This window comes from Bufo gargarizans, chromosome 10 (genome assembly GCF_014858855.1).
Source record: "Bufo gargarizans isolate SCDJY-AF-19 chromosome 10, ASM1485885v1, whole genome shotgun sequence".
NCBI lineage: Eukaryota > Metazoa > Chordata > Amphibia > Anura > Bufonidae > Bufo > Bufo gargarizans.
The window spans coordinates 14,385,207-14,404,843 of record NC_058089.1 but is presented as its reverse complement, the minus strand read 5'-3'; the positions used below and the strand labels follow the sequence as shown (position 1 = coordinate 14,404,843).

The following is a 19,637-nucleotide window of genomic DNA, read 5'->3' as shown; positions in this document are numbered from 1 at the left end:
TGTGTCAATAAATTGTTTAAGACCAAGAAATCACCATCGCTGCTTCTACTTAATGTCCGACTTTCAGGATATAACATCACTGGAGCCGGAACCTGTTACGTTTTTCATAAATTTCACCAAAAGCCAAATATCCCAAACTTTTTGTGAGTAGTGTATATAAATATTATAGGATTGTTATATGGAGTGAGTGTTTGTATGTAGCATGCTGTCTGTCAAGGGCTGCTGTATCTTTATGTTTATATCAGTGTGTTGTATGTATGATGTGGAGTGTGGGTACATGTATATGCCACGTACATAGTGTATGTCTGATTGTATAGTGTCGGTACATTATTGTAGTGTGCGTGTAATGTGTGTGTGACTATTGTAAACATGAGTATTGTGTTCTTATGTTATTGTAGAGTATGAGTGTAGTAGTATGTACGTATGATGTGTTGTACAGTGTATCTATGTATTGTATATATCGTACTGTATACATAGGAGATTGTATTGTACACGCATGTTGTTTCTGTGTGTATGTATGTAGCGTGTTTATAATGTGTGTGTATAAGACTGTAATGTGTACATGATTGTTTTTTATATGTATCATCGGTGTAGGAGTGCACGGTATGCATTTGTATTGTGTATATTGTATATGTATGTATTTGTATATTGTGTATATATATGTAGCGTGTGTGTATTGTATATGTATGTAGCGTGTGTATATTGTATATGTATGTAGCGTGTGTGTATTGTATATGTATGTAGCGTGTGTATATTGTATATGTATGTAGCATGTATATATTGTATATGTATGTAGCATGTGTATATTGTATATGTATGTAGCGTGTGTATATTGTATATGTATGTAGCGTGTGTATATTGTATATGTATGTAGCATGTATATATTGTATATGTATGTAGCATGTATATATTGTATATGTATGTAGCGTGTATATATTGTATATGTATGTAGCGTGTGTATATTGTATATGTATGTAGCGTGTGTATATTGTATATGTATGTAGCGTGTGTATATTGTATATGTATGTAGCGTGTGTATATTGTATATGTATGTAGCATGTGTATATTGTATATGTATGTAGCATGTATATATTGTATATGTATGTAGCATGTATATATTGTATATGTATGTAGCATGTATATATTGTATATGTATGTAGCATGTATATATTGTATATGTATGTAGCATGTATATGTATGTAGCATGTATATATTGTATATGTATGTAGCATGTATATATTGTATATGTATGTAGCATGTATATATTCTATATGTATGTAGTGTGTGTACATGTATGTAGCGTGTGTATGGGTGGAGGCAGCTCGGTCAGATGTTGGAATGCATTGACCGCCTCATATCTTCTCCCCTATTAAGCTCTCCAGCTGGAGTTCCAGAAAGTACTCCACAGTTGTTTGGAAATTCGTGGAAAACATCCTCCGCCTGTGGGACAGAATATCTGTCCTCTCGCCTGGACCCGTGTGATGTTCACCTGCAGGCAGGTGTGTGGAGACTATGATCCGCATCTACTCAGCCGAGACCGTGTTCTACCATAATCCGCCATCTCTCCTGTCTTATTTCCTCAGCCTCCTATGCGGCAGAGAGCTGCAGCGTCATCAGCAGCGGGGATCTCTTCGCTCCCTGTCATTCCTACCTGAGTCCCGTGTCGTATTATGAGCAGTGCAGGAGAGACACATGTAAGTGTGGAGATACCTGCCTCTGCTCCGCCCTGGCACACTATGCCCACCAATGCCGCCACTTCGGAGTCACCGTCAACTTCAGAGGCAGCGTCCCCAGCTGTGGTATGTATACAGATATGTGTCCCTATGGAAAGTGGAGCGGTGACAGGGGATATAGATGATCCTCCAGCAGGTAGAGCGGTGACAGAGGATATAGATGTTCCTGCGGCAGGTGGAGCGGTGACAGGGGATATAGATGTTCCTGCAGCAGGTGGAGCGGTGACAGGGGATATAGATGTTCCTGTAGCAGGTGGAGCAGTGACAGGGGATATAGATGTTCCTGCAGCTGGTGGAGCGGTGACAGGGGATATAGATGTTCCTGTAGCAGGTGGAGCGGTGACAGGTGATATAGATGATCCTGCAGCAGGTGGAGCGGTGACAGGGGATATAGATGTTCCTGCGACAGGTGGAGCGGTGACAGGGGATATAGATGTTCCTGCAGCAGGTGGAGCGGTGACAGGTGATATAGATGATCCTGCAGCTGGTGGAGCGGTGACAGGGGATATAGATGTTCCTGTAGCAGGTGGAGCGGTGACAGGGGATATAGATGATCCTGCAGCAGGTGGAGCGGTGACAGGGGATATAGATGTTCCTGCAGCAGGTGGAGCGGTGACCGGTGATATAGATGTTCCTGCAGCAGGTAGAGCGGTGACAGGGGATATAGATGTTCCTGCGGCAGGTGAAGCGGTGACAGGGGATATAGATGATCCTGCGGCAGGTGAAGCGGTGACAGGGGATATAGATGATCCTGCAGCAGGTGGAGCGGTGACCGGTGATATAGATGTTCCTACAGCAGGTGGAGCGGTGACAGGGGATATAGATGTTCCTGCAGCAGGTAGAGCGGTGACAGGTGATATAGATGTTCCTGTAGCAGGTGGAGCAATGACAGGGGATATAGGTGTTCCTGCAGCAGGTGGAGCGGTGACAGGGGATATAGATGTTCCTGCAGCAGGTGGAGCGGTGACAGGTGATATAGATGTTCCTGTAGCAGGTGGAGCAATGACAGGGGATATAGGTGTTCCTGCAGCAGGTGGAGCGGTGACAGGTGATATAGATGATCCTGTAGCAGGTGGAGCGGTGACAGGGGATATAGATGTTCCTGCGGCTGGTGGAGCGGTGACAGGGGATATAGATGATCCTGTAGCAGGTGGAGTGGTGACAGGGGATATAGATGTTCCTGCAGCAGGTGGAGCGGTGACAGGGGATATAGATGTTCCTGCAGCAGGTGGAGCGGTGACAGGGGATATAGATGTTCCTGCAGCAGGTGGAGCGGTGCCAGGGGATATAGATGTTCCTGCGACAGGTGGAGCGGTGACAGGGGATATAGGTGTTCCTGCAGCAGGTGGAGCGGTGCCAGGGGATATAGATGTTCCTGCGACAGGTGGAGCGGTGACAGGGGATATAGGTGTTCCTGCAGCAGGTGGAGCGGTGCCAGGGGATATAGATGTTCCTGCGACAGGTGGAGCGGTGACAGGGGATATAGGTGTTCCTGCAGCAGGTGGAGCGGTGCCAGGGGATATAGATGATCCTGCGGCAGGTGGAGCGGTGACAGGGGATATAGATGTTCCTGTAGCAGGTGGAGCGGTGACAGGGGATATAGATGTTCCTGCAGCAGGTGGAACGGTGACAGGGGATATAGATGTTCCTGCAGCAGGTGGAGCGGTGACAGGGGATATAGATGTTCCTGCAGCAGGTGGAGCGGTGCCAGGGGATATAGATGTTCCTGCGACAGGTGGAGCGGTGACAGGGGATATAGATGTTCATGCAGCAGGTGGAGCGGTGACAGGGGATATAGGTGTTCCTGTAGCAGGTGGAGCGGTGACAGGGGATATAGATGTTCCTGTAGCAGGTGGAGCGGTGACAGGGGATATAGATGTTCCTGCAGCAGGTGGAGCGGTGACAGGGGATATAGATGTTCCTGCAGCAGGTGGAGCGGTGACAGGGGATATAGATGATCCTGCAGAAGGTAGAGCGGTGACAGGGGATATAGATGATCCTGCAGCAGGTGGAGCGGTGACAGGGGATATAGATGATCCTGCAGCAGGTGGAGCGGTGACAGGGGATATAGATGTTCCTGCAGCAGGTGGAGCGGTGCCAGGGGATATAGATGTTCCTGCAGCAGGTGGAGCGGTGACAGGGGATATAGATGTTCCTACAGCAGGTGGAGCGGTGACAGGTGATATAGATGTTCCTGCAGCAGGTGGAGCGGTGACAGGGGATATAGATGATCCTGCAGCAGGTGGAGCGGTGACAGGGGATATAGGTGTTCCTGCGGAAGGTGGAGCGGTGACCGGTGATGCAATGTCTGTGTACAGGGCTGTGTGGTTTCTCTGTAGGTCGGAGGTTTCCTGACTGTCACCTCCAGATTGTCCTCACCATCAGAAGCTATAGGAGCATTGAGTTTTGAGTGGATCCCTGCCCAGTGGACATAGGCTGCTGTAGATGGAGGTGACATTGTACCATCCATGACCTCATGGCGTTTCCTGGTGGTCACCGGTGCCCGTTCCTCTCTGGGAGGATTAGAGGAGCAGATCGTGTGGAGCCCGGCACCTCTTCTGATGACCACACATTATCTGCCCTGATGGACACCAGCACATTTTCTGGCACAAGCAGTTGGTTATGCGTGGAGTAATGTCTGGCCGGGCAGCCATCTTTACCTGTCCATATTTCGTAGCATTAGTCTAGAGCAGGGATGGCCAGCCTGTTGTCCTCCAGCTGTTGTAAAACTACAATTCCCACCATGCCCTGCTGTGGGCTGATAGCTGTAGGCAGTCTGGGCATGCTGGGAGTTGTAGTTTTGCAACAGCCGGAGAGCCGCAGGTTGTCCATCCCTGGTCTAGAGCCTGCCTAGAGGTCACGCCTCCCATCTACACCAGCATTGTCTGCTCCACCCGATCACAAAGCTTTACAGCAGCCGCCTGACTCTTATGCCTACATTTCCTGCTCATTTAACATGGCTCTGCCTTCAGATATTCCATGTGAAGGCTCGATGGTCTACAGCACGTGTGTCAGTCCATGTGCCCGCACCTGCCAGTCAATGTCGGCTCCAGAAGTCTGTGAGGAAGAGTGTATGGAGGGCTGTGCGTGTCCTGACAACATGTATTACAGCACTCAGCTCAGCACATGTGTAGAGAGGTATGGTGTTCCCCATGTATCTGTCATGAGTCATGTATGTGACGTGAAGCAAGAGCCATGTGCATATTATTGTCTCTCCAGGAGCCGGTGTCCATGTTACTTCCAGGGAATCAATTATCAACCTGGAGAAAACGTCATCACCTCCATCGGAAAATGGTAAGAAGAGCAGAGCATGGACGGTGACACGTGTGTACATGATAGAGAGGAGGGCGGTGACACGTGTGTACATGATAGAGAGGAGGGGGGACGGTGACACGTGTGTACATGATAGAGAGGAGGGGGGACGGTGACACGTGTGTACATGATAGAGAGGAGGGGGGACGGTGACACGTGTGTACATGATAGAGAGGAGGGGGGACGGTGACACGTGTGTACATGATAGAGAGGAGGGGGGACGGTGACACGTGTGTACATGATAGAGAGGAGGGGGGACGGTGACACGTGTGTACATGATAGAGAGGAGGGGGGACGGTGACACGTGTGTACATGATAGAGAGGAGGGGGGACGGTGACACGTGTGTACATGATAGAGAGGAGGAGGGGGGACGGTGACACGTGTGTACATGATAGAGAGGGGGACGGTGACACGTGTGTACATGATAGAGAGGAGGGGGGACGGTGACACGTGTGTACATGATAGAGAGGAGGAGGGGGGACGGTGACACGTGTGTACATGATAGAGAGGAGGGGGGACGGTGACACGTGTGTACATGATAGAGAGGAGGAGGGGGGACGGTGACACGTGTGTACATGATAGAGAGGGGGACGGTGACACGTGTGTACATGATAGAGAGGAGGGGGGACGTTCACACGTGTGTACATGATAGAGATGAGGGGGGAAGGTGACACGTGTGTACATGATAGAGATGAGGGGGGACGGTGACACGTGTGTACATGATAGAGAGGAGGGGGGACGGTGACACGTGTGTACATGATAGAGAGGGGGACGGGGACACGTGTGTACATGATAGAGAGGAGGGGGGACGGTGACACGTGTGTACATGATAGAGAGGAGGGGGGACGGTGACACGTGTGTACATGATAGAGAGGGGGACGGTGACACGTGTGTACATGATAGAGAGGAGGGGGGACGGTGACACGTGTGTACATGATAGAGAGGAGGGGGGACGGTGACACGTGTGTACATGATAGAGAGGAGGGGGGACGGTGACACGTGTGTACATGATAGAGAGGAGGGGGGACGGTGACACGTGTGTACATGATAGAGAGGAGGGGGAACGGTGACACGTGTGTACATGATAGAGAGGAGGAGGGGGGACGGTGACACGTGTGTACATGATAGAGAGGGGGACGGTGACACGTGTGTACATAATAGAGAGGAGGGGGGACGGTGACACGTGTGTACATGATAGAGAGGAGGGGGGACGGTGACACGTGTGTACATGATAGAGAGGAGGGGGGACGGTGACACGTGTGTACATGATAGAGAGGAGGGGGGACGTTCACACGTGTGTACATGATAGAGATGAGGGGGGAAGGTGACACGTGTGTACATGATAGAGATGAGGGGGGACGGTGACACGTGTGTACATGATAGAGAGGAGGGGGGACGGTGACACGTGTGTACATGATAGAGAGGGGGACGGTGACACGTGTGTACATGATAGAGAGGAGGGGGGACGGTGACACGTGTGTACATGATAGAGAGGGGGACGGTGACACGAGTGTACATGATAGAGAGGAGGGGGGACGGTGACACGTGTGTACATGATAGAGAGGAGGGGGACGGTGACACGTGTGTACATGATAGAGAGGAGGGGGGACGGTGACACGTGTGTACATGATAGAGAGGAGGGGGGACGGTGACACGTGTGTACATGATAGAGAGGAGGGGGGACGGTGACACGTGTGTACATGATAGAGAGGAGGGGGACGGTGACACGTGTGCACATGATAGAGAGGGGGACGGTGACACGTGTGTACATGATAGAGAGGAGGGGGGACGGTGACACATGTGTACATGATAGAGAGGAGGGGGAACGGTGACACAGGTGTACCCAATAGAGAGAGGGAGCGGTGACACGTGTACATGATACAGAGGAGGAGGGGGCGGCGACACATGTTCATGATACAGAGGAGGGGAGATGGTGACACGTGTGTACATGACAGAGAGGGGGGGACAGTGACACGTGTGTACATGATACAGAGGAGGGGCGGTGACAAATGTTCATGATACAGAGGGGGGGTTGCGACACGTGTTTATGATACAGAGGAGCACAGGGCGGTGACACATCTGTACATGATAGACGAGGGGGCGGTGACACGTGTGTACATGATAGAGAGGAGGGGGCAGTAACACGTGTGTACATGATAGAGAAGATATGGGGCGGTCAGGTGTGAATACGTGTGTATACTTATTAGAGTACATAGGGGATGGTCACGTCTGTTGAGAAAGAATAAATAAAGGAGCGTTCACATTTGTTTATATGATGGAGAATATAGAGGGCAGTCACATGTGTATACATGGTAGAGAAGATAGGGGGTGGTCACGTGTGTATACATGGTAGAGAAGATAGGGGGTGGTCACATGTGTATACATGGTGGAGAAGATAGGGGCAGTCACGTGTGTATACATGGTAGAGAAAATAGGGGGTGGTCACGTGTGTATACATGGTAGAGAAGATAGGGGCGGTCAAGTGTGTATACATGGTAGAGAAGATAGGGGCGGTCAAGTGTGTATACATGGTGGAGAAGATAGGGGCGGTCACGTGTGTATACATGGTGGAGAAGATAGGGGCGGTCAAGTGTGTATACATGGTGGAGAAGATAGGGGCGGTCACGTGTGTATACATGGTGGAGAAGATAGGGGCAGGTTTACGTGTGTATACATGGTGGAGAAGATAGGGGCGGTCAAGTGTGTATACATGGTAGAGAAGATAGGGGCGGTCAAGTGTGTATACATGGTGGAGAAGATAGGGGCGGTCACGTGTGTATACATGGTGGAGAAGATGGGGGCGGTCACGTGTGTATACATGGTGGAGAAGATAGAGGCGGTCACTTGTGTATACATGGTGGAGAACATAGGGGCGGTCACGTGTGTATACATGGTGGAGAAGATAGGGGTGGTCACGTGTGTATACATGGTGGAGAAGATAGGGGTGGTCACGTGTGTATACATGGTGGAGAAGATAGAGGCGGTCACGTGTGTATACATGGTGGAGAAGATAGGGGCGGTCATGTGTGTATACATGGTGGAGAAGATAGGGGCGGTCAAGTGTGTATACATGGTGGAGAAGATAGGGGCGGTCAAGTGTGTATACATGGTGGAGAAGATAGGGGCGGTTTACGTGTATATACATAGTGGAGAAGATAGGGGCAGTCACGTGTGTATACATGGTGGAGAAGATAGGGGCGGTCACGTGTGTATACATGGTGGAGAAGATAGGGGCGGTCACGTGTGTATACATGGTGGAGAAGATAGGGGCGGTCACGTGTGTATACATGGTGGAGAAGATAGGGGCAGTCACGTGTGTATACATGGTGGAGAAGATAGGGGCGGTTTACGTGTGTATACATAGTGGAGAAGATAGGGGGCGGTCACGTGTGTATACATGGTGGAGAAGATAGGGGCGGTCACGTGTGTGTATACATGGTGGAGAAGATAGGGGCGGTCACGTGTGTATACATGGTGGAGAAGATAGGGGCGGTTTACGTGTGTATACATGGTGGAGAAGATAGGGGGCGGTCACGTGTGTATACATGGTGGAGAAGATAGGGGGCGGTCACGTGTGTTTACATGGTGGAGAAGATAGGGGGCGGTCACGTTTGTTTACATGGTGGAGAAGATAGGGGGCGGTCACGTGTGTATACATGGTGGAGAAGATAGGGGCGGTTTACGTGTGTATACATGGTGGAGAAGATAGGGGCGGTCACGTGTGTATACATGGTGGAGAAGATAGGGGCGGTCACGTGTGTATACATGGTGGAGAAGATAGGGGCGGTTTACGTGTGTATACATGGTGGAGAAGATAGGGGCGGTTTACGTGTGTATACATGGTGGAGAAGATAGGGGGCGGTCACGTGTGTATACATGGTGGAGAAGATAGGGGCGGTTTACATGTGTATACATGGTGGAGAAGATAGGGGGCGGTCACGTGTGTATACATGGTGGAGAAGATAGGGGCGGTTTACGTGTGTATACATGGTGGAGAAGATAGGGGGCGGTCACGTGTGTATACATGGTAGAGAAGATAGGGGGCGGTCACGTGTGTATACATGGTGGAGAAGATAGGGGCGGTTTACGTGTGTATACATGGTGGAGAAGATAGGGGGCGGTCACGTGTGTATACATGGTGGAGAAGATAGGGGGCGGTTTACGTGTGTATACATGGTAGAGAAGATAGGGGCGGTTTACGTGTGTATACATGGTGGAGAAGATAGGGGGCGGTCACGTGTGTATACATGGTGGAGAAGATAGGGGCGGTTTACGTGTGTATACATGGTGGAGAAGATAGGGGGCGGTCACGTGTGTATACATGGTGGAGAAGATAGGGGCGGTTTACATGTGTATACATGGTGGAGAAGATAGGGGGCGGTCACGTGTGTATACATGGTGGAGAAGATAGGGGCGGTCACATGTGTATACATGGTGGAGAAGATAGGGGGCGGTCACGTGTGTATACATGGTAGAGAAGATAGGGGGCGGTCACGTGTGTATACATGGTGGAGAAGATAGGGGCGGTCACGTGTGTATACATGGTGGAGAAGATAGGGGGCGGTCACGTGTGTATACATGGTGGAGAAGATAGGGGGCGGTCACGTGTGTATACATGGTGGAGAAGATAGGGGCGGTCACGTGTGTATACATGGTGGAGAAGATAGGGGGCGGTCACGTGTGTATACATGGTAGAGAAGATAGGGGGCGGTCACGTGTGTATACATGGTGGAGAAGATAGGGGCGGTCACGTGTGTATACATGGTGGAGAAGATAGGGGGCGGTCACGTGTGTATACATGGTGGAGAAGATAGGGGCGGTCACGTGTGTATACATGGTGGAGAAGATAGGGGCAGTCACGTGTGTATACATGGTGGAGAAGATAGGGGCGGTCACGTGTGTATACATGGTGGAGAAGATAGGGGGCGGTCACGTGTGTATACATGGTGGAGAAGATATGGGCGGTCACGTGTGTATACATGGTGGAGAAGATAGGGGTGGTCACATGTGTATACATGGTGGAGAACGGTCACTAGTGTATACATGGTGGAGAAAATAGGTGGTGGTCAGGTGTAGATTCTTCTGTTTTTGCCTGTATTTTCGGCCTCCGTCATCTACTTGTCTTCGCCCCGAGCTCTTTTATGGCGTCTCTACCTGCGTGTCATGGCGGCCAGCTCGTAATGCCAAATTATCACTCCCATCCTCCACAGTCCTGGTCATGACGCTTCCATGTTTGTTCTGTCATTTGCAGCCTCTGCATGGATGGAGTAATGAAGTGTGAGAGCAGCGCAGCAGGTGAGATGTGCAGTGCCCCCCCGGACCGGCCGATCCCCCGCCCCGATGCACAGGCTCCCTCGCTCATTCCTACGGATGTGCTGTAGTTGGATGGAGCTGTCATGTAGTTTCATGTATCGTCACTAGGAGGCGCAGCTGTCTTCACTTCTGCTGTGGATGCAGTCAGTTTGGCAGTGGCCGTCATCCTGTAGCAGTGGATGAATGTCACTGTGACGGGCACAGGAGGCCAGAATTTCTGCCTGTCGCTCGAGTCTGTGTGGCACCCTCAGGTGTAGCCATTGGGGGACATGTCCTTTTGCTCGTGTGCCTGATGCTTGTGCAGTTACCATACATGTGACAGGGGATATTATTGTCTCTGTGGCCCATAATGAGAAAGTTTTAGATAATTGAGCACATTTCTATGGAAATCCTTGTCTCGTTGTACATGGCGCGGGAAATGACTTCTCCCTCTTTGGTTCCTGTAGTGCACAGCTGTCCAGACGGTCAGATCTATCGCAACTGCAGCAGTTCAGAGGTGGACATTGCACTGAGCCCAGAGAAGACCTGTGAGAATCAGCTGCTGAATGTCTCTGCGTCCTCCAGCCTGCCCTGTGTGTCCGTCTGTGTCTGCCCCAGAGGGTGGGTATCCTTGCCTAATGTGCATGTATAGCCCTCTTCTCCCAGGTCATACATTACATACTGTATATGAAACTACTTCTCCATCAACTAGAACCCAGAACAAGCAGAACCTAAAACAACAGTCCCATCATTTACCTGGATCATTTGCACTATCATTCTCATCATTCTGTCCTAACTATAACCCTCATGAGTCAAGATTGTCAAATTATAGCAATTAATAATGATAATTCTCAGCATTGAAGAATCAAATGTGAGTTGGAGCAGATCTGTGGGATGTGCCTCGGATAAACTTCTCTTCTACATCTGGAGGAGTTCAGGCTGTTCTATGAATCTGAAGAGGTTCAGGCTGCTGTATGTATCTGGAGGGGTTCAAGCTGCTGTATGTATCTGGAAAGGTTCAAGCTGCTGTATGTATCTGGAGAGGTTCAGGCTGCTCTATGTATCTGGAAAGGTTCAGGCTGCTCTATGTATCTGGAGAGGTTCAGGCCGCTCTATGTATCTGGAGAGGTTCAGGCCGCTCTATGTATCTGGAGAGGTTCAGGCCGCTCTATGTATCTGGAGGGGTTCAGGCCGCTCTATGTATCTGGAGAGGTTCAGGCCGCTCTATGTATCTGGAGAGGTTCAGGCCGCTCTATGTATCTGGAGAGGTTCAGGCTGCTCTATGTATCTGGAGAGATTCAGGCTGCTCTATGTATCTGGAGAGGTTCAGGCTGTTCTATGTATCTGGAGGGGTTCAGGCCGCTCTATGTATCTGGAGGGGTTCAGGCCGCTCTATGTATCTGGAGGGGTTCAGGCTGCTCTATGTATCTGGAGAGGTTCAGGCTGCTCTATGTATCTGGAGAGATTCAGGCTGCTCTATGTATCTGGAGAGGTTCAGGCTGTTCTATGTATCTGGAGGGGTTCAGGCCGCTCTATGTATCTGGAGGGGTTCAGGCTGCTCTATGTATCTGGAGAGGTTCAGGCTGCTCTATGTATCTGGAGAGGTTCAGGCTGCTCTATGTATCTGGAGGGGTTCAGGCTGCTCTATGTATCTGGAGGGGTTCAGGCTGCTCTATGTATCTGGAGGGGTTCAGGCTGCTCTATGTATCTGGAGGGGTTCAGGCTGCTCTATGTATCTGGAGAGGTTCAGGCCGCTCTATGTATCTGGAGGGGTTCAGGCTGTTCTATGTATCTGGAGGGGTTCAGGCTGCTCTATGTATCTGGAGAGGTTCAGGCCGCTCTATGTATCTGGAGGGGTTCAGGCCGCTCTATGTATCTGGAGAGGTTCAGGCTGCTCTATGTATCTGGAGGGGTTCAGGCTGCTCTATGTATCTGGAGGGGTTCAGGCTGCTCTATGTATCTGGAGGGGTTCAGGCCGCTCTATGTATCTGGAGGGGTTCAGGCTTCTCTATGTATCTGGAGAGGTTCAGGCCGCTCTATGTATCTGGAGGGGTTCAGGCCGCTCTATGTATCTGGAGGGGTTCAGGCCGCTCTATGTATCTGGAGGGGTTCAGGCTGCTCTATGTATCTGGAGAGGTTCAGGCTGCCCTATGTATCTGGAGAGGTTCAGGCTGCCCTATGTATCTGGAGAGGTTCAGGCTGCACTATGTATCTGGAGAGGTTCAGGCCGCTCTATGTATCTGGAGAGGTTCAGGCTGTTCTATGTATCTGGAGGGGTTCAGGCTGTTCTATGTATCTGGAGGGGTTCAGGCCGCTCTATGTATCTGGAGGGGTTCAGGCTGTTCTATGTATCTGGAGGGGTTCAGGCTGCTCTATGTATCTGGAGGGGTTCAGGCTGCCCTATGTATCTGGAGAGGTTCAGGCTGCCCTATGTATCTGGAGAGGTTCAGGCTGCACTATGTATCTGGAGAGGTTCAGGCCGCTCTATGTATCTGGAGGGGTTCAGGCTGTTCTATTTATCTGGACAGAATTTTCCATTTTTATACTGAGCGAGGAGGGTATTTGGGTTTGGCCAGAGCAGCTGAGGATAACATTATGGATTTTTCTGGTAAGATGGTATGAGAGAAGGACTGTGGTGGTGCGGGCGTGGGTTGGGATTACCCCTCTGTAGTAAGCAGGTGGCAGCCAGGATCACATATCTGCTAAGAAGCTTAATCAGATTCCTGAGAGATCAGCGCTAATTCCAGGGTGGACACAATGAGGGTTTATGTGAGTTTCTGCTGCATTGTGTCAGTGCTGCTGATCCCCTGAGGTCCCTGGACACAGACCCATGATCGGGTAAGCAGATATTGTCGCCCTGTGTAAACCTGTGCATCGATCAGTCCACTGACGAGAGAACAGCCATGTGTTATTCTTCACGTCTTTAATGTGGTCATCAAAATCTTCTACTTGTGCGAAGAGGGTGCACGGATACATGAATGGAGAGGTCTGAGCCATTGTTAACCCCTCCGGATAATTGACCCTGAAAACAAATGCTGATCACCATCGTGTATCATCAGGCGCCAGTTACAAACAATTCATTTGCTCCTGAAGTCTCCTCTGGGTTTATCCTATAGGAGACCTGTGCACCAATTCAACGTTTGATCCTTCTCCACACCAGGATCCGTTTCTACTGTATCGCGATGTTGTAGAACACACACCAACGTAAATTTCTTATAATGAAAGTCTGGTCACATGACCCTCCATCTGCGGCCATCTTGTGAACAACACAGAAGATTTGCCCAACAAGGGGACATGGCTTATGAATTACAGCAGAAGGGCACAGAATATCAACAACGGAGCCATATGGTCATCTCACATACACATTGGTCAACAGTAGCCAGAAAGTGGCAAATGCTTTTAACATAAGCCCTGGATCAGTCATGTGACAGATGTGAACGGTGTCCAATGGGCCCTTGATCTGTAACAGTCCTTCATGTTTCTACCATGTGCAATTCTACCTTGCAGAAGAGTGCAGCAAGCTTCACTCCTTTGTCTCACATTGTTGGCTGAAAATACCTTCTTTTACCACTTTACCACATTTAGGGGATTTAGGAAGTTCTGAAATAAGTTGGTGCAAAGGGTTCAATGTGTGACAGATGGTCCAGACAAACACAGAGCTAGGTGGAACAGTGCCAAAGGTAGCGCGAGGTGTCTTGCACATGGCAGAGCTGTATGGAAGGTTTCTGAGGCATATGGAGCATCATACATCCATGGGCCTGAGGCTCAAGATTGTATGGACTGGACGGGTGTAGAGGTGGTGAATACGATGAGGGTTGTATGGACGGGACGGTGTAGAGGTGATGAATACAATGAGGGTTGTATGGACAGGACGGGTGTAGAGATAGTGAATATGATGAGGGTTGTATGGACTGGACGGGTGTAGAGATGGTGAATACGATGAGGGTTGTATGGACAGGACGGGTGTAGAGATGGTGAATACGATGAGGGTTGTATGGACAGGACGGGTGTAGAGATGGTGAATACGATGAGGGTTGTATGGACTAGACAGTTGTAGAGATGGTGAATACGATGAGGGTTGTATGGACTGGTCGGCTGTACAGATAGTGAATACGATGAGGGTTGTATGGACGGGACGGCTGTAGAGATGGTGAATACGATGAGGGTTGTATGGACTAGACAGCTGTAGAGATGGTGAATATGATGAGGGTTGTATGGACTGGAGGGGTGAAGAGATGGTGAATACGATGAGGGTTGTATGGACTAGACGGCTGTACAGATGGTGAATACGATGAGGGTTGTATGGACGGGACGGCTGTACAGATGGTGAATACGATGAGGGTTCTATGGACGAGACAGGTGTAGAGATGGTGAATACGATGAGGGTTGTATGGACGGGACGGCTGTAGAGATGATGAATACGATGAGGGTTGTATGGACTGGACGGCTGTTGAAATGGTGAATACGATGAGGGTTCTATGGACGAGACAGGTGTAGAGATGGTGAATATGATAAGGGTTGTATGGACTGGTCGGCTGTACAGATGGTGAATACGATGAGGGTTCTATGGACGAGACAGGTGTAGAGATGGTGAATACGATGAGGGTTCTATGGACGAGACAGGTGTAGAGATGGTGAATACGATGAGGGTTCTATGGACGAGACAGGTGTAAAGATGGTGAATACGATGAGGGTTGTATGGACGGGACGGCTGTAGAGATGGTGAATACGATGAGGGTTGTATGGACTGGACGAGGATGGAAATAAGGGTCAACACAGACTGCTGCTTTCCTCACCTCACTGTGCAGCATCCTTCATGGACTGATGTTGCCTGGGAGTTGTAGTAATATTGCAGGATTACTGCAGTGTTTCCTCATAGTTATAAAATGTGAGATCATGGATGTCCATGGACCTCAGTGTAGGTGTGTGAGGACTCAGGTCAGAGATGACAGTCCGTGGCCTCTTGTGGTCTCACTGTGGCCATCACGTCTCTTCTGTCTGTTGCTACCCCTCCCCACCACCTCAGCATCCAGACCTCAGAGATGAACCTGTGACCTCTGCTAAATAATGTCCGCTCCCTCTGGCCAATTCATTAGGACATTTTTAAAGACTAATTTAATGGTGCTGAGATGGAGTTGGGCAGCAGAAACCAAGATATCACTGAGAAGGATCAGCGGCAAAACATGGGAAATATCTGCACTGAACCAAAGAAATTATACAGATTACACGTGATCTCCCCCCAAAAATGCAAAATGTCACATCACCGACTACAGCAAAATGAACGTGCACCCCCCTCCCCCCGCTGGTTCTGACTCCTCTGTAGGACAGATCTACAGGCAGCAGGTTGTCAGCAGTAGTAGATGAATCGTCTGAGATGGCCTCTGTCTAATCAGGGTCCCTCTACCTGCCTGTCGTTGCCCCGCACACACATGGCGCTGTCCTCACGTGCGCTCCTTTCTCCGTAGGCTGGTGAAGCATGGCACAGAGTGCCTGGAGCCGGCTGCCTGTCCCTGCTCATGGAAAGCCAAGGAATACTTCCCAGGAGACATCGTGCACTCGCCCTGTCACACCTGGTGAGTAATGCTTGTGGGAGGTCACAGTTGCTTAGTGGGCCCACAGCAGCACAGAGTATTTAAGGACACAATGAGGAGGTGAAGAGGGTGAAGGCTAAGACTACACTGTGCTACAGAGTGATTATTCTTATGGAGCTACAGTACAGAGGAATACTCTAGGTTGTATGCGGTCCTGTGGACTGCAGTGATCACTCAAGAGTTAAAAGTCAGTGCAGGCGGTTGTGTGCCTCGGCCATTTTCTTGGTATTACCCTTTCTATAGCTCCCCCTTGTGGTAATTTTATGTTTATTCCAGTGTCTGCCAGCATGGAGCCTTTCAGTGCAGCTTCCACCCCTGCCCCTCCATGTGCACCTTCTACGCAGACCGCCATTACCGGACGTTTGATGGTTTTACCTTTGATTTCGTGGGAAATTGTAAAGTTCATCTGGTGAAGGTGAGAGGACTGTGAAGTCTGATAGGAGAGATGCACCGCCGTACAGTCCGATAGCAGAGACCGCGCTGCCGTGTAGTCCAATACCAGAGACCGCTCTGCCGTCTAATCCGATAGCAGAGACCGCGCTGCCGTGTAGTCCAATACCAGAGACCGCACTGTTGTATAGTCCAATACCAGAGACCGCACTGCTGTCTAGTCTGATAGCAGAGACCACGCCGCCGTGCCTTTCCGATAGCAGAGACCACGCCACCGTGTAGTCCAATACCAGAGACCGCACTGCTGTCTAGTCTGATAGCAGAGACCACACCACCGTGTAGTCCAATACCAGAGACCGCACTGCTGTCTAGTCTGATAGCAGAGACCACACCACCGTGTAGTCCAATACCAGAGACCGCACTGCCGTCTAATCTGATAGCAGAGACCACGCCACCGTACAGTCCGATAGCAGAGACCGCGCTGCCGTGTAGTCCAATACCAGAGACCGCACTGCCGTCTAATCCAATAGCAGAGACCACGCCACTGCATAGTTTGATAGCAGAGACCGCACCGCCATATAGTCTAATAGCAGAGACCGGGCCACTGCATAATTTGATAGCAGAGACCGTGCCACCTTAGCAGAGACCGTGCCGCCGTATAGTCTGATACCAGAGACCATGCCACCGTATAGTCCGATAGCAGAGACCATGCCACCGTATAATCTGATACCAGAGACCGTGCCGCCGTACAGTTCAATACCAGAGACCGTGCCGTCGTATAGTCTGATACCAGAGACCTGCCGCCGTATAGTCTGATACCAGAGACCATGCCACCGTATAGTCCAATAGCAGAGACCATGCCACCGTATAGTCCGATAGCAGAGACCATGCCACCGTATAGTCCGATACCAGAGACCTGCCACCATATAGTCTGATACCAGAGACCGTGCCACCGTATAGTCCGATAGCAGAGACCATGCCACCGTATAGTCCGATGGCAGAGACCATGCCACCGTATAGTCTGATACCAGAGACCTGCCACCATATAGTCTGATACCAGAGACCGTGCTGCTGTATAGTCTGATACCAGAGACCTGCCGCCGTATAGTCTGATACCAGAGACCTGCTGCCGTACAGTCTGATACCAGAGACCTGCCGCCGTATAGTCTGATACTAGAGACCTGCCGCCGTATAGTCTGATACCAGAGACCTGCCACCGTATAGTCTGATACCAGAGACCTGCCGCCGTATAGTCTGATACCAGAGACCTGCTGCCGTACAGTCTGATACCAGAGACCTGCCGCCGTATAGTCTGATACTAGAGACCTGCCGCCGTATAGTCTGATACCAGAGACCTGCCGCCGTATAGTCTGATACCAGAGACCTGCCGCCGTATAGTCTGATACTAGAGACCTGCCGCCGTATAGTCTGATACCAGAGACCGTGCCGCCGTACAGTCTGATACCAGAGACCTGCCGCCGTATAGTCTGATACCAGAGACCTGCCGCCGTACATTCTGATACCAGAGACCGTGCCGCCGTACAGTCTGATACCAGAGACCGTGCCGCCGTACAGTCTGATACCAGAGACCGTGCCGCCGTACAGTCTGATACCAGAGACCGTGCCGCCGTACAGTCTGATACCAGAGACCGTACCGCCGTACAGTTTGATACCAGAGACCGTGCCCCCATACAGTCTGATAGGAGAGACCACGCTGTATAGACCACGCTGTCCATTGGGCGTCAAAGGTGTCCGTCATGTGATGCCTCCACTGTTGATTTCGCCGGGTAACCTCATGGCGCTTGCGGTCATTTTCCTATCACTGTTGAGTGAAGCGATTAGTTACCTGGCATCCTGCAGCATGAGGCCTGATTCCACTCACCTCCATGGTCTCTAATGGTGCGGACCCCACTAGACGGTCACATTAACCTCTCATATGCTGACATCTCTCACAGGCTCGGTCACCAAGCAACTTCTCTGTCACAGCAGAAAATGTGAATTGTTTCAGCAGTGGAGCCATCTGCAGGAAGGTCATCTCCATCAGCGTGGGGCGCTCTCTAATCCTGCTCAATGATGACACAGGAATGCCGGTAATGTGGCGGAACTCTGTGGGACAGGACGTGGCGTCTTGTGGGGTACACTGACCACCTTCTCTGATCTGTACAGAACCCTTCGAGTGTCATCGATACGTCCCACGAGGTGCACGTCTGGCAGGCCGGCTTCTTCACATTCATCCACTTCCCCTCCGAATACATAACACTTCTGTGGGACCAGAGGACGGCCCTTCACATCCAGGCTGGGCCCCAGTGGCAGGTATAGTGTGAGGGGCCCGGTGACAGAGTGGTGAGGATGTCCCGCTCCATGGTCATGTGATCTCTCCTTTCAGGGTGCACTCAGCGGCCTGTGTGGAAATTTTGATCTGAAAACAGTCAATGAGATGAGGACTCCCGAAAACCTCGAGTTATCCAATCCTCAGGAATTTGGAACCAGCTGGACAGCGTCCGAGGTAAAAGGGGAAATCGGCGCCATCAGTACAGGGTTACAGTGTGATCTGTGGACGATACGTGGTGACAGTGTGATCTGTGGACGATACGTGGTTACAGTGTGATCTGTGGACGATACGTGGTTACAGTGTGATCTGTGGACTATACGTCGTTACAGTGTGATCTGTGGACGATACGTGGTTATAGTGTGATCTGTGAACGATACGTGGTTACAGTGTGATCTGTGAACGATACGTGGTTATAGTGTGATCTGTGGACTATACGTGGTTACAGTGTGATCTGTGGACGATACGTGGTTACAGTGTGATTTGTGGACGATATGTGGTTATAGTGTGATCTGTGGACGATACGTGGTTACAGTGTGATCTGTGTGGATGATACGTGGTTAGAGTGTGATCTGTGGAAGATGCGTGGTTACAGTGTGATCTGTGGATGATATGTGGTTACAGTGTGATCTGTGGATGATATGTGGTTACAGTGTGATCTGTGGATGATACGTGGTAACAGTGTGATCTGTGGACGATATGTGGTGACAGTGTGATCTGTGGACGATACGTGGTTACAGTGTGATCTGTGGATGATATGTGGTTACAGTGTGATCTATGGATAATATGTGGTGACAGTGTGATCTGTGGATGATACGTGGTTACAGTGTGATCTGTGGATGATACGTGTTTACAGTGTGATCTGTGGACGATATGTGGTTACAGTGTGATCTGTGGGCGACACGTGGTTATAATGTGATCTGTGGACGATACGTGGTTACAGTGCGATTTGTGCACAATATGTGGTTATAGTGTGATCTGTGGACGAT

General features: G+C 50.4%; 1 protein-coding gene across 1 annotated transcript in view; it reads left to right on the top strand.

Moving 5' to 3' along the window:
- OTOG (otogelin) overlaps positions 1-19,637 on the top strand; it is an 88,693-nt gene that overhangs the window by 36,935 nt on the left and 32,121 nt on the right. Inside the window, exons 16-26 of the mRNA XM_044270498.1 lie at positions 1,375-1,499; positions 1,584-1,799; positions 4,706-4,871; positions 4,953-5,027; positions 10,298-10,341; positions 10,806-10,959; positions 15,804-15,911; positions 16,206-16,344; positions 18,275-18,409; positions 18,486-18,632; positions 18,706-18,825. Coding sequence (XP_044126433.1) covers positions 1,375-1,499; positions 1,584-1,799; positions 4,706-4,871; positions 4,953-5,027; positions 10,298-10,341; positions 10,806-10,959; positions 15,804-15,911; positions 16,206-16,344; positions 18,275-18,409; positions 18,486-18,632; positions 18,706-18,825 — 1,429 coding nt within the window. The remainder of the gene's footprint in view (positions 1-1,374; positions 1,500-1,583; positions 1,800-4,705; positions 4,872-4,952; positions 5,028-10,297; positions 10,342-10,805; positions 10,960-15,803; positions 15,912-16,205; positions 16,345-18,274; positions 18,410-18,485; positions 18,633-18,705; positions 18,826-19,637) is intronic.